Source organism: Saccopteryx bilineata, chromosome 4 (genome assembly GCF_036850765.1).
Source record: "Saccopteryx bilineata isolate mSacBil1 chromosome 4, mSacBil1_pri_phased_curated, whole genome shotgun sequence".
Classification (NCBI taxonomy): domain Eukaryota; kingdom Metazoa; phylum Chordata; class Mammalia; order Chiroptera; family Emballonuridae; genus Saccopteryx; species Saccopteryx bilineata.
This window is the reverse complement of record NC_089493.1, coordinates 48,066,812-48,080,771: the sequence shown is the minus strand read 5'-3', so window position 1 is coordinate 48,080,771 and position 13,960 is coordinate 48,066,812. Positions and strand designations below refer to the sequence as shown.

Sequence of the window (13,960 nt, the reverse complement as noted above, 5' to 3'; positions counted from 1 at the left end):
GGCTTTGGACTCTTGTGTAACCCCATATATAAAAATTAACTCAAAATGTGACCTAAATGTAAGAGCTAAAATTATAAAACACTAAAAAGAAAGAAAGAAAGAAAGAAAGAAAGAAAGAAAGAAAGAAAAGCGCTCTCTAACAATGGATTTGGCAATGATTTATTGGATATGACAACAAAGGTACAAGCAACAGAAGAAAAAATAAATAAATAGATAAATTGGACTTAATAAAATTAAAAACTCATGTGTACTAAAGCACACTATTAGCAAAGTGAAAAGTTAATTCATGGAATGGCAACATATATTTACAAATCATATATCTGTTAAGACAGTAATATCTAGAATATATAGAAAACTCTTAAAACTCAACAGTAAAAGCACTGATTTAAAAATGGGCAAAGGGCCTGACCAGGTGGTGGCGCAGAGGGTAGAGCATCGGACTGGGACATGGAGGACCCAGGTTTAAATCCCTGAGGTCGCTAGCTTGAACATGTACTCATCCAGCTTGAGCAGGGGATCACCAGCTTGAGCACGGGGTCGCTGGCTTGAGCATGGGGTTGTTGACGTGACACCATGGTTGCTGGCTTGAGCATAAGGTCACTGGCTTTAGCCTAAGGTTACTGACTTGAAGCCCAAGGTTGCTAGCTAGCGCCCAAAGTTGCTGGCTTGAGCAAGGGATCACTTGCTCTGCTCTAATCCCTCAGTCAAGGCATATATGAGAAAGCAGTCAATGAACAACTAAGGTGTCGCAACAAAGAATTGATGTTTTTAATCTTTCTCCCTTCCTGCCTGTCTGTCCCTATCTCTCTCTCTCTCTGTCTCTGCCACACAAAATAAATAAATAAATAAATAAATAAATAAATAAATAAATAAATAAATAAATAAAAAAAATAAAAATGGGCAAAGGATTTGAATAGATATTTCTCCAAAGAAGATATACAAATGGCTAATAAGTACAAGAAAAGATGTTCAGTATCACTAATCATTAGGGAATGAAAATCAAAATCACAATGAGAAATCACCTCTCAATTATTAGGATGACTGCTATGTAAAAAAAAGTGTTGGGAGGAGAAGAAAAAATCAGAACTCTTGTGCACTTTTGATGAGCATTATGTAAAATGGTGCAGCTGCTATAGGAAACAGTATGGCCATTCTGGAAAAGATTAAAAATAGATTTACAATATGATCCAGCAATTACATTTCTAGGAATATATAAAAAAAAAACCCAGAAAGTAGGGTCTTGTTCATAGAAATGTTATTCACAATAGTTAAAACATGGAAGTGACCCAAGTGCCCATCAACAAATGAATGGATAAGCAAAATGTGGTATAGACATAAAATGAAATATTATTCAACCTTAAAAATGGAAATTCTGATACATGTTACAACATGGATGAAACATTCTACTAAGTGAATTAAGTAAGTCATAAAAAGACAAATACTGTATGGCTTTACCTCTATGCAATACATAGAGTAGCCAAAATCATAGAAACAGAAAGCTCTGTTTTCTGAGAGGCGAGGAGAGCTGAGAGGAGAAAAGAATGGGAGTTATTGTTTATCGGATATAGAGTTTCAGTTTCATATGATGAGGAGAGAGAGAGGAAAGTGTAAAATGCTTTGTCCAAGTGACTTAAGCGTAGAAGATAGACCAACTTTTCTTATTTACCACAGTCACTTTCTAGAAAACATATACATCTTTGGAACACTGTCTAGGACTACACAGTTTTCGGTCTTCAGGAGGAGGATTTTCTCACTGATTTTATGGGAAAGCAGCTGGATGTAAAAAAGAGGAAAAGGCACAAAGTGATTCTAAAAGTGGTACTAGGCTCTCCTGGGTCATATGGTAAAACAAGAAAATATAGGATGTATATCTTCCTAAAACTAGAAGCACAAATCAAAACCTATGTTTACTTTTTCTCTATTTATTTATTTTTGACAGAGACAGAGAGAGGGACAGATAGGGACAGACTGAAAGAGAAAGATGAAAACCATCAATTTTTCATTGTGGCATCTTAGTTTTTCATTAATTGCTTTCTCATATGTGCCTTGATGGGGGGGAGCTATAGCAGAATGAGTGACCCCTTGCTTAAGCCAGTGACCTTGGGCTCAAGCCAGCCACCTTGGGCCTCAAGCCAGTGACCTTTGGGCTTCAGGCCAGTGATCTTTGGGCTCAAGCTAGCGACCATTGGATCATGTCTATGATCCCATGCTCAAACCAGCAACCCCGCACTCAAGCTGGTGAGCCTATGCTCAAGCTGACGACCTTGGGGTTTTGAACCTGGGCCATCCATGTCCCAGTCCAACACTCTATTCACAGTGCCACCACCTGGTCAGGCTACTTTTTCTCTTAAGTCCACTTAGACTTCAAATGTGTTCTCTTCCCAGCATTTGCATCCTGCCCCATTCCTCTTCTTTTCCCATTTTAATCCCTACCTTCCCACTTTCCCTCTCTACCTGCACAGAGGTCTCCTTCTATGGTAGGAAGGATAAATGCCCCAAAGATGTCCATGCCCACATTCCTGGAACCTGTAACTATGTTGTTACATGGAAAAGAGAAATTAAGGTTGTAGATAGAAATAAGATTGTTAATCAGCTGATCTAAAAATAGGGAGATTATTCTGGATTGTCAGGATGGTCCCAATGTACTTACAAGGGTCTTTATAAGTGAAAGGAGGGAGATGAAAGTCAAAGGGAAATGTGACTAAAGAGATATGGACTCAATTCACATTTGCTGGCTTTGAAGATGAGGGAAGAGCCCCAGAGCCAAGGAATGCTGGCACACCCTTGAAGGTAGAAAAAGGAAAAGAAACAGATGTTCCCTTAGAGGCTCCAGAAGGAAGGCAGCCCTACCAACAACTAGAATTTAGCCCAGTGAAACCTATTTCAGACTTCTGACCTCCAAAACTATAGGATAATAAATTTCTATTATTTAATCTCTGGAGTTTATAGTAATGTCTTACAACAGCAATAAACAATTCATGTACTTTCTAGCTCGGTCTCCTCAGGACATCCACAGCTTTCCCAGGAACATGAACAGGCAGTAGGACATAGACTTTCCTAGATACTCAAATGATAATAATGAGTTATTTATTCAGTTAATGGTAGATCTGTCAGCCAATAGCAGAGAAACCCTTAATAATGATGATAGAAACAAAATAAATGCTTATTTTTCTTCACATAGATGGTGACCAGTTCATAACTGGCCTGGCAGCTCTATAGTGTCAATAAGGACCCAGATCCTTTCTGCTCACCCTGGAGTGTAGCCTAGAGGTTCAAGATGGATCTCTATGGTCAACATGACTACCCTCCAGGCCAGTAGCAGGAGGAAGGGGAGGCAGAGGGCACACCCCTGCCTTTAAGGACATTTCTGTTCATATCTCATTGGCCAAAGCTTAGTCATTTTTTAACTAGACTGAACTTTAAGGGAATCTGGAGACTATATCTTTCACCTAAATATGCTCAGCTAAAATCCAGGGATTTGGAGGTCTCTGTTAAAAATAAAAATAAAATTATTATTAATGAAAAAGAGAAGGGGTATTTGGAGGCAAGCTGTGGTCTCTATGATCTGGTTTGTATTCAATAACAGAAGAATAGCTGGCCAGAAGCCCAAAGCTCCCTCAGGCCCAGTGAGGATTTGGTAATTCTATGGTAGTCTGTATTCTAGCGTGATAAATTTTAGTTTGTAAGAAACATTAGCTTCACAGGACAGTGTCTAGGGGCTCGTAGATCACAGCTGCTTCCAACTTTGGATGAATGGAAGTTAGGCTACTCTAATGGATAAATCAATATTCCATCTTGGTCCTGTGAGGGTTTGCAAGGTGGTTAGATGTTTGTTTGATTTGGAGGCATTTAATTAGTTTCCCTGTAGAGCTACGATGACCAGGTCCCTAACCACGCTGACGAAATCATAGTCGTCACAGCTTCTTTTTACTTGTATTTTTTTGTTTTGATGTGTTCCTTGATCTTCAAGTATATGAAACAGAGTCAGAGATCTTTGTGACTTTCAAATCCCTCGCTTCTTCCTTGCCATTTTGTTGTCTCCAAACCCTTTGAAAATAAATTGAGGCAACAGTTAATTCATCTTCCAGTTTATATTGTAAATGTTGTCAAGGTGGCTTATTTTGCAATGTTCTTTATAAAACAGAATTCTCTATGAAGGGACTTCTTTGTTTATAGAGAGTTATACATATTTTTTAAGTCTGGGAGAACTAGATATGAAGAAATAAGCACCAAAGGAAATAATTTATACTCTTTTGCTTTTTTGGTAATTAAAATTGTTTTTTGATCTTAGTAAAAAAAATCTATGTATTGAATTTTTATGGGTTATTCTTCCTTCCCTGGGTTTTCTATTTGTCCTCTTTCCTTTTTTAGATGGTAGCCTGATTCTACTTCACCCCTAGATCAAAATATTCCCCAAAGCTAACAGAAGTCACGGTTTTTAATATAATGTCTTCAGAACAAGATTCAACTAGCATTGACTGAAGCCGTGTTTTCATGCTGCTCATTTCTTGAGCCATGCACTCTAGTTAAACTGCAGCTCTCAGATGTCACTTCATTGCTGGGTGTCAGTGACCTCCAGGGGCACATTTACAGACAGCCCAGAAATAGCATGTGGCAGGCACTTTGGCATGAAAGCGAGACCTGAGCAGAATCTGGGGGAAACGGGCACTGAAAACAAAATAGCACGCACTCCGAGATGAACAACAAGAATAGAGTGAGATAGTGGGTCAGAAAGAACTGGAAGAGACATGGAACGGGGATAGGAAGTGGAAAGGGGCGGGGCAACGATGGGAAAATGGTCTGGCAGAGCCAGTGACAAAGAAACCCTCTCACAATCTGTGTAGGTACAGCGCTCCGCTCTTTGAACACTTACATTCCATCTCCACATTTCAAAAAGTAGTAAGTCTTTTGTGCATAATTTAGAATGCCACTCACGAACTCAGTGACAAAATTAGCAATTTAGACATGGCAATCCGTCCCCCTGGACATTATAAATGTGTTTCTGAAGAATCGCGAGTAAAGTGAATAGTTGTGAATGAAGCCGTATTTCAGACAGAGGGAAGAGAAATTGACTATTTAAAACAACGCTGGGGGCCCTGGCCGGTTGGCTCAGTGGTAGAGTGTCGGCCTAGAGTGCAGAAGTCCCGGGTTCGATTCCCGGCCAGGGCACACAGGAGAAGCGCCCATCTGCTTCTCCACCCCTCCCCCTCTCCTTCCTCTCTGTCTCTCTCTTCCCCTCCCGCAGCCGAGGCTCCATTGGAGCAAAGATGGCCCGGGCGCTGGGGATGGCTCTTTGGCCTCTCCCCCAGGCGCTGGAGTGGCTCTGGTCACAACACAGCGACGCCCCGGAGGGGCAGAGCATCGCCCCCTGGTGGGCGTGCTAGGTGGATCCCGGTCGGGCGCATGCGGGAGTCTGTCTGTCTGTCTCTCCCCGTTTCCAGCTTCAGAAAAATACAAAAAAAACAAAAACAAAAACAAACAATGCTGGGTAAGTGACACTGCGAAGCCATGCCTCCTGTTGCAGTGTCTCTGCAGTTTAATAGGCATAGGTGGTTATAGTTACAGAAAGGTGGGTTGTGAGCCTGTCAAGAGAACGTGGTAAACGCCACATCTCTCATCCTGAAGGATTATGCAATTTACCATTCCTCTCTCTGCCTGCCTTTCACTCTTCCTCCCAGGGCACTTACCACAGTCTCTGACAATAGTACTACCCAATAAATAACTAGAGTAATGATGTATATGGCCACCCTTATTATTTTTAATTTACTTCATAAACTATGATCATTTTAATAACTTGCTTTATTAATGTGGCAGCACATCGTTTCGTAACTGACTTGGTAACGTTCTTCAGTTTTTTCTCCCCACCGTCTGGTCTGCCTGACAACCCGAGGCAGTGCTGGACTGAAGGTGAAGAGGGCTGGATTAGCCAGGCCGAACTACAGCCACTCTTCTGAGACTCTTTGGTTCCGATATACCTGCACATTTGGCAATTCCTGAATTCTCTGATGCATTCTCCATCCTTGTTTTCTGTCTTAGTGTGTCTAAATAACTCACCAAGCACTCCAATGGCCAGCAACAACACTGCCAGCATAGCACAAGCCAGGAAGCTGGTGGAACAGCTGAAGATGGAAGCCAACATCGACAGGATAAAGGTGAGGACAACATAATCCGCACAGCTCATCTTGCCTTGATTATAAGGAGCATCATTTATAACTCTTTCAATAGAAAGTGATGAAACCAGTCTTGATGGAAGGGAAACTTAATGGTTAGGCAAAAGTTCATTATTTTTCTTCTTTTTTTTCTTTCTCTAGCATAATATGATAGTATAAATTAAAACTGAATATTCATGTGGGACTAAAAATAACAACAAAATAAAACAGGAAAGAAAATACATAGGTCTATGACTGAATTCTACCCAAGGAAATTGGAGAACACATAAAATAGAATCTATCAGTTGGCCTTCCATACCTTATAGGGCCCTCTTCTTATTTGGGTTTTAATTTTTTTCCTTCCTAATTTAAGTTCTAAGCTTAAGTGTCCATATTTTATTTCTAATCCTTCTAATTTACCATTGTAGGTTATTATTATTTTTTCTGTATACCTTATTGGATTTTTTTTTTAAATCAAAACACAAAAATCACACAGGGTCTCCCTAAGAAGCCGACCAGCAGAGAGGTTTAATGAAAGTTAATAGTCTATTTTTTTCCTTCTTTTTTTCACTCCCCAAATATAACCTGACAGCTGTGCCTTAATTGGGCTTAACTCATATCAAACCAAGAGTTTAAATCTAAACTCTTTGTTGTCAGATTTTAAATGTAAAGTTGACCTACGCAGTGTCACTAACAGAGAGAGCTGCTGCAGGGTGGTTGGTAAAGTGAATTTTTTCAACTACCAAAACTTCACTTCCTCAGAAGGCCCAAGCATTTTATGAAATGGAACTCAGAAATGTATGTTATTTTAATTAAATAAAACTAGAACATTCTTCCAAATGCCTTTTAATAAACTAGAATATTTTTCCCTATCTTCTCCGTATCTGATTTAGCAACCTGGACAATTTAGCCCCCTTTTGGAGTGTGCTTTCAGAGGAAGGGTTGATAAATTATGGCTCATGAGCCAGATTCAACCCACTGCCTGTTTTTAGAAATAAAATTTTATAAGAACACAGCTGCACCGATTCATTTACATATTGACTATGGTTACTTTCACACTACAACAGCAGAGTTGAGAAGTTGCAACAGAGACCACATGGCCCACAAAGCATAATATATATACTCTCCAACCTTTTGCAGAAAACTTTGCTGACCGCTGGTCTAGAGCGTTGGTTCTGAACCCATCTGTGCATTCAGATCACTGGGGGAATTCTCTAGAGGACCAATTCCAAGACCATATCTAAAATTAAATTAGAATCTCTTTGGGTATGAGTCAAGCATAAGTATTTGTTTTTAGTTATTATTGTCAATATGTAAGTGAGGTTGAGAAACTTGTTCCTAGGGGAAGGAGTTAGCTCCTTTTAAATCCCATCAGATATGTGCCAGAGAGTGAAGGGAGAGCTGGTCTTCCCTCATAATTAAGCTGAGCAAATATCCATGGTCATTATTTTATCGATCCTGTTTCTTTTTTGTAAAATCTGATTCCTGCTAATGGGCCATAAGATGTAAACAGCTTCTACTCTTCCTGTAACAACTGTCATTCATCTTCTTTATTCACAAATCAGATAAATAAAGTGTCTTCACCTCTGCCTTGCTCCTTTGCCACCTTCTTCTTCTCTTTTCCCTTCGTCTCTTTGTTTATACTTCCTTGCTGAAAAAGTAAAATGTGACAGGTGGGCACAGTAATTACTGAGAGAAGTGAGATGGCCCAAGGATCGTGGCATCAGAAAGAGTTTTTCAGCCCTCCTCTGCCTCTTCCTCCTCCTCCTTCTCTTCTTCTTCTTCTGCAAGTGGGTAAGGGTTTCTGTTCATAGACCTTCTGGAAAAATCCACTTTGCCTTTTGGGGTGGCCCACCTAAGTGGAAGTGTTTGTAAAGACTGTTATGTTCAGCATTTTCTGTTAGTACTCAGCATCCCAGACCTGGCTCCTGAAGGAGGCTTTGGCACTGTTGTTGGTGATGATAATCTGGCAGTGGGAGGAAGAAGATGGATACAGACCTTTTCGGCCATAGGTCAGACCATATCATTCCTGCACGGGGCTGTTAGAAGATCTCTGAAATTCCATTTCAATTACCCTCCATGTTGCTACCAAAGAATAATTTCTGTAAGGAATTTCATTATGTTCCTGTCCTTCAGAAAATATTTTTGTGATTGCCATCATTTGTAAAATAAAATTAAAACTCTTTAAAGAAAATTTTTTAATTACAGTTGACATACAATATTATATTAGTTTCAAGTGTTCAACATGATGATTAGACATTTATACCCCTAAAATTCCAGTACCCACCTGGTATCATAGATAGTTATTACAGTAGTATTGACTCTATTCCCTATGTTGTACTTTACATCCCAATGACTATTTTTGTATCTTTCGATTTGTGCTTCTTAATAATCCCTTTCACCTTTTTTAATGTCTTGTAGTTTTCGAAGTATAGGTCTTTTACCTCGTTGGTTAAATTTATTCCTAAGTATTTTATTCCTTTTGATGAAATTCTAAATAGAATTGTTTTCTTAATTTCTCTTTTCTGATTGTTTGTTATTAGTATATAAAATGCAATCAATTTCTGAATATTAATTTTACATCTTGATACTTTACCAAAGTGATTTATTAGATCTAATAGTTCTGGGGTGGCATCTATAAGATTCTCTCTATATAGTGTCATGTCATCTGCCAAATAATGACAGTCTTATTTCTTCCTTCCCAATTCTGATGCTTTCTTTTTCTTGTCTGATTGCTATGGTCAGGACTTCTGTTACTATGTTGAATAAAAGTGGTGAAAGTGGACACCCTTGTCTTATTCATGATCTTAAAGAAAAAGCTTTCAGTTTTTCACTGCTAAGTATGATGTTAGCTGTGGGTTTGCTATATATGACCTTTGTTATGTTGAGGTATGTTCCCTCATCCCCACTTTGCTGAGAGATTTTATCATAAATAGATGTTGGGTTATATCAAATGTGCTTTCTGCATCTATAGATATGATCATATAAATTTTATTCTTCATTTGTTTATGTGGTGTATCACATTATAAAATTCTTTAGGCCCTGGCCAGTTGGCTCAGTGGTAGAGCATCAACCTGGCGTGCAGGAGTCCAGGGTTCAATTTCCAGCCAGGGCACAGAGGAGAAGCACCCATCTGCTTCTCCACCCCTCCCCCTCTCCTTCCTCTCTGTCTCTCTCTTCCCCTCCTGCAGCCAAGGCTCTATTGGAGCAAAGTTGGCCCAGGTGCTGAGGATGGTTCTATGGCCTCTGCTTCAGGCGCTAGAATGACTCTGGTTGCAACAGAGCAACACCCCAGATGGGCAGAGCATTGCCCCCTGGTAGGCATGCCGGGTAGATCCTGGTTGGGCGCATGTGGGAGTCTGTCTGACTGCCTCCCCATTTCCAACTTCAGAAAAATACAAAAAAAAAAAATCTTTAGCAGAGTATGCAAAATCCTTCTGGACCCTGTTCATCTTTTAGCTTTATCTCCTTTTTGCCCACATGTTAAACTGAACCACTTAATTCCCTTAATGAGAATTTCAAATGCATGTAACATTCCATCTCCTCCTCTCTACTTCTCTGTTTCACCAGTAAACTCCATTGAAGTTACAGTTCCTTGAAGACTCAGATCAACCATTACATCCTTAAAGAAGCTTCCCCAGGCCCTTTTCTTAAAGTTGGATTTTTGCTCTTTCTTCACTTGTTCATTTATTCATTTATCTAATAAATACTTTACTGAGAGATTTTTTAATTGCCAGGCTTCATTCAGTACTAGAGATATAGAGATGGGTAAAGATGGAGACATGATTCTTGTCCTCAAAAATCTTCTTGTCTAGTAAGGGGTTACACAAAGTATGAACAAGACCTATCAATGATGCCAATAAGATATCCAAGGATCATAATTACCAAATATCATCAAAAGAAGCCAACAGCACACCCTAATTCCCTTTGCATACTACTTCTAAAGAGACCAAATACATTACTATTAAAAGACAGACAAAACATCAACCTAATCAACTGAGCACCAATGAATTGCCTTCCTAGGTGATCTTCTCATCCGAATATCTGAATCCCTCTTGACGTCAACAGACCTTAAGTTGTTGGAAATACTGCAACAGCCTGCATTTCAGTGTTTGTTCTGCACATCAGAGCCAAGCAGGGATGCTATGGTGAAGTGTCAGATTATTTTTAGCGTAGCTGTTGAATAAAACTATGGCTGTGTTGACACAGTCATCAGCTAGCTGGCATAGAACTTGGTTATCTGCCATTAGGGGTCCCTTCAGGGCTTCTGAGCATTGAAGCTTTTCTACCTGCTTTCCATTCACCATTCTGTCAGCAGGAAGGGGCTTCTCTCTGAAGACCCTAGCCTGGGTGTTTCTGGTTGAAAGGCAGAAACCGCAGGCTGAACAAAAAACATGAGGCTAGTGTGTTCCAAAAGGAAATTTTATTTTAAAAACACCTGGATGTAGGCGGGCTGAGACCAGCAAAGGGTGTCAGCCCCGAAGGAAGGATGGGGCGGACTTTATATGGATTCATCAAAGGGCTTTGGGCAAAGGCAGCTGCAAGATTGCTTCTTCTATTTGTGGTTGGGAGTGGCACCAGAGTTCCTCGTAACTGTCTGCTCCCTAATTCAATCATCTCTTACCAGCATCCAGCTGCAATGGAGGTCTGAGCCAGATTACTGAGTAAACAAGCCCTTCTTCCTCCTTCAGGCCTGCATTGTTCTTAAGAAAGATGGTGGCTGAGTAGCCATTTTACCTATCACTGGTTGGAATAATGATTTCCTTTTTTTAAAAATTTAATTTAATTTATTGTGCTTATATAGATTCTACTATCACCCTGAATGCATTCCCCCCACCCCCATACATATTCCCCTCAACATCTCCCTTGCAGAATAATGATTTCTTTAAGTCATCATTTCTGACAGCAGTGGTTTTAAGTACATCCAGCAGAGTTTATGTGGCTGAGGCCACAAGGAACAGGCGCTGGCCCTGTAGCTGCTGAGGGTCCCTTAAGCAGGGTGTGGCCTTATCTTTCATGTGACCACTAGAATAATTCAGGGCTGCATAGAGTAGGTGTAAAGCCAGTAGCCACGGCCACCATCACAGCTACCTGGCCTGTGCAGGTTCACATTTGATTCAGACAGACGGTAATGAAACAACAGAGCCAAAAACTGGTGGGCCATTACCTTTAGTCCTAGCTTGCACCCAGCGGGCAAGAAATACATACAGTGGGAAAACTCTTTCCTTTCCATTCAGGGCTCCCAAAGCCACTGACTCATCTGACTTTCTTAGAATCAAAGATTTCTACCTCACTAGTCTTATTTACCTCTGTTCCCCATTTCCTTCTCTCTGCACAAACTCTGCACAAACTGGCCTCTCCTTCAGCACCCTACCATCTTGGCTGCTTCTCCTCTCCTCCACATGGCCTTTCTCTGCTCTCCTTTATAGTGTAGAAATTCAAACCTTTAATCCAAAATACAAATAAGGAAGCCTCTGATACAAAGTCACTTATCTGAGGCATAATGGGATTCCTCATGAGAGTGCACCACCCCCCACCATGCAACAGTCAAGGTTGTGGGGAAAAGCTTAGTTTTAAAACTAAGCCTTAGGCTCTAAGGATCCTGCCTGCTTCCAGCCTGTCCCCCAAACCCAATGCAAACTCTATATATAAGTGAGTAAACACATACACCATATTTGCAAACTTATTTGACACACATTCCACCCCTTTTGCTTGCTTACAATCTAAAACACAGTTATTCCTGCACAAGGAAATTAGGCACATTACACAAATTACAACAATATGACAAATTATACAATTTCAACAATTACAAAGATACACTTCACCAGTCCCTGAGCACTTTGCCAAAAGCACAAAATGTCCTCGGACTTTTCTCTAGCCATGGGAAAAGCTTCCCGGGGCAGGGGGAGGGCCTCCAGCAAAGCTGACCCCCACCCCTATCAGGGTATTTCACATTGTTCAAAATCCATAAGTCCATCCAGCAAAGAAGCTAGTGCTCACTCTGGTCATAGTCCAGGAATCAGTCTATGCAAATGGGCCTCAGCCACCCTCTCATCCCTGCTGTCCTGGTAGGTCTTACACTGTCCCAAAGAGGAGCACATGGCAATGGCAGTCAGTATTCTCATCTTTGCTCCAGAGAGCATGATGGCATTCACTCCTATGTCCCAAAATCGCAGACCTACCAGGGACATAGTCAGTACTCCTTGCTGCTGGGCTCTCACCTTCTGGAGACTGTAGATCGCAACTCCAGCCCGATTCTCCTCATCCTCCAAATTGGAACTGAAAACATCAGCAGTGGAAAGATCCATTAGGCTCACCTGCAGCCAGCAGCAGTGAGGCATGGCTACGTGGTGATGCAGGCATCATGGGGACTTGCTGCTCTCCGTCCCCTGCATCAGTGAGCTTGCTCTCAGTATGTCGCACCTCCGGTGCTTTCAGTATCATTCTAAGACATAGCAAAGAATCCTGAGGTTTCTTCTGCATTTACTAGTGTTTAAGCTAGATGTGCACAGTTTTCCTTTCTTGAATTACATGTTAATGATTCAAAGAAAACAAGCTTTAAAGTAGCCAGTGGCTTTTGACCTGAGTAAAATATCTTTCTAAACAAACATGAGACCAATCTCTCCTAGTTTGGAAATTCTGTGATCTCTTCTGAGAGATTTGGTGGTTTCTTTTGCCTTCAACTATATATATTGCCAGGCATGTGATAGACAATGTTTGATGTTCAGTATAACATCCCATTTTCAAGCCTCCATTCCATTGTAAACTTCGAAGTTCTTTCAAGCAACAAATTAAAGTTGTCAACCTGGATGGCTCCATTAATGCCAGCAGCTCAACTGAAGGAGTGATTGAATGACGATACTCTTAATGCACGAGCAGCCTCCCACATGCACAGGCAATGACAACCTGTCAGTGCTTACTTCTTTGCCTGATGGCTTGCAAGCATTTTGCAACAACAATTTTAAGAAGTGTCTCGAAAGGTAGACTTAAGTGGAATTACATAATTTGAGGTATCTTTTTTTTAAAAAAAGATGTGTCTCAATTTCAGGATGTAATGAAGACAGCTCTATATTCTATAATAGCATGCTGTTCAAATTCTTAGGTCTAGTTTTTATCCTCACAGAAAATTGCTTCTTCTCCAAGCTGTCAGAGTGTCTGCCTATAATAGGTTCCTTTTTTTGAAGAGCCTAACATCACAGTCTGGTGGACTTTATTGGGACTGTCTAGAGTAGCCCTCCTCTGCACTCCCTGTTTCTTAATCCCAGTCTGGTTTGGTGAGGCTGCTGGATAGCAGACTTTAAGCAATTGTCAATCTGGGGAGATCTTTGCCATTATCATAAGTAATTCCTTCACTTGCCCGTGAGTTTCATCTCCTTATCAAATACAGGCTCCAGCAGTTCACCCCCTACCACCTGCCTGTCCTAAGTCATTTTGGTTCTCTATTTCATCATTTCCATCAGCATACAAACATGATGGTATTTCTCCATCTAAAATACAATTTACATTTTTCCTCTTGAATCTCCCACTTTCTCTCCCAGCAACTGCCTCATTTGTTGGCTTTGCTGTATAGTATAATTTCTTGAGGACGTTGTCTGTATTCACTGTCTCTAATTTCTCTTTTCCCTTTCTTTTGAAAACATATTTTTACTCTGGAAATAATGTCAAAGTTACAGAAGAGTTGCAAGTACAGTGGAAAGAATTTTGTTTTCCCCTGAACCATTTGAGAATAAGTTGTCAACGGATGCTCTATTACCTCTGAATACTTAAGTGTGTGTTTTCTACAAGTAAAAACATTCTCCTCTAATCATAAT

The 13,960-nt window shown here is 40.5% G+C and overlaps 1 protein-coding gene and 1 non-coding gene across 2 annotated transcripts in view; both read left to right on the top strand.

The window, feature by feature from the left end:
* Positions 1 to 13,960, top strand: part of GNG2 (G protein subunit gamma 2) — a 115,179-nt gene that overhangs the window by 91,312 nt on the left and 9,907 nt on the right. The window contains exon 3 of the mRNA XM_066275980.1: positions 6,037 to 6,152. Within this exon, the coding sequence (XP_066132077.1) occupies positions 6,066 to 6,152 (87 nt within the window). The 5' untranslated portion in view covers positions 6,037 to 6,065. The remainder of the gene's footprint in view (positions 1 to 6,036; positions 6,153 to 13,960) is intronic.
* Positions 5,094 to 5,169, top strand: TRNAS-AGA (transfer RNA serine (anticodon AGA)). The gene has a single exon. It is a non-coding gene; the product is annotated as a tRNA-Ser (tRNA).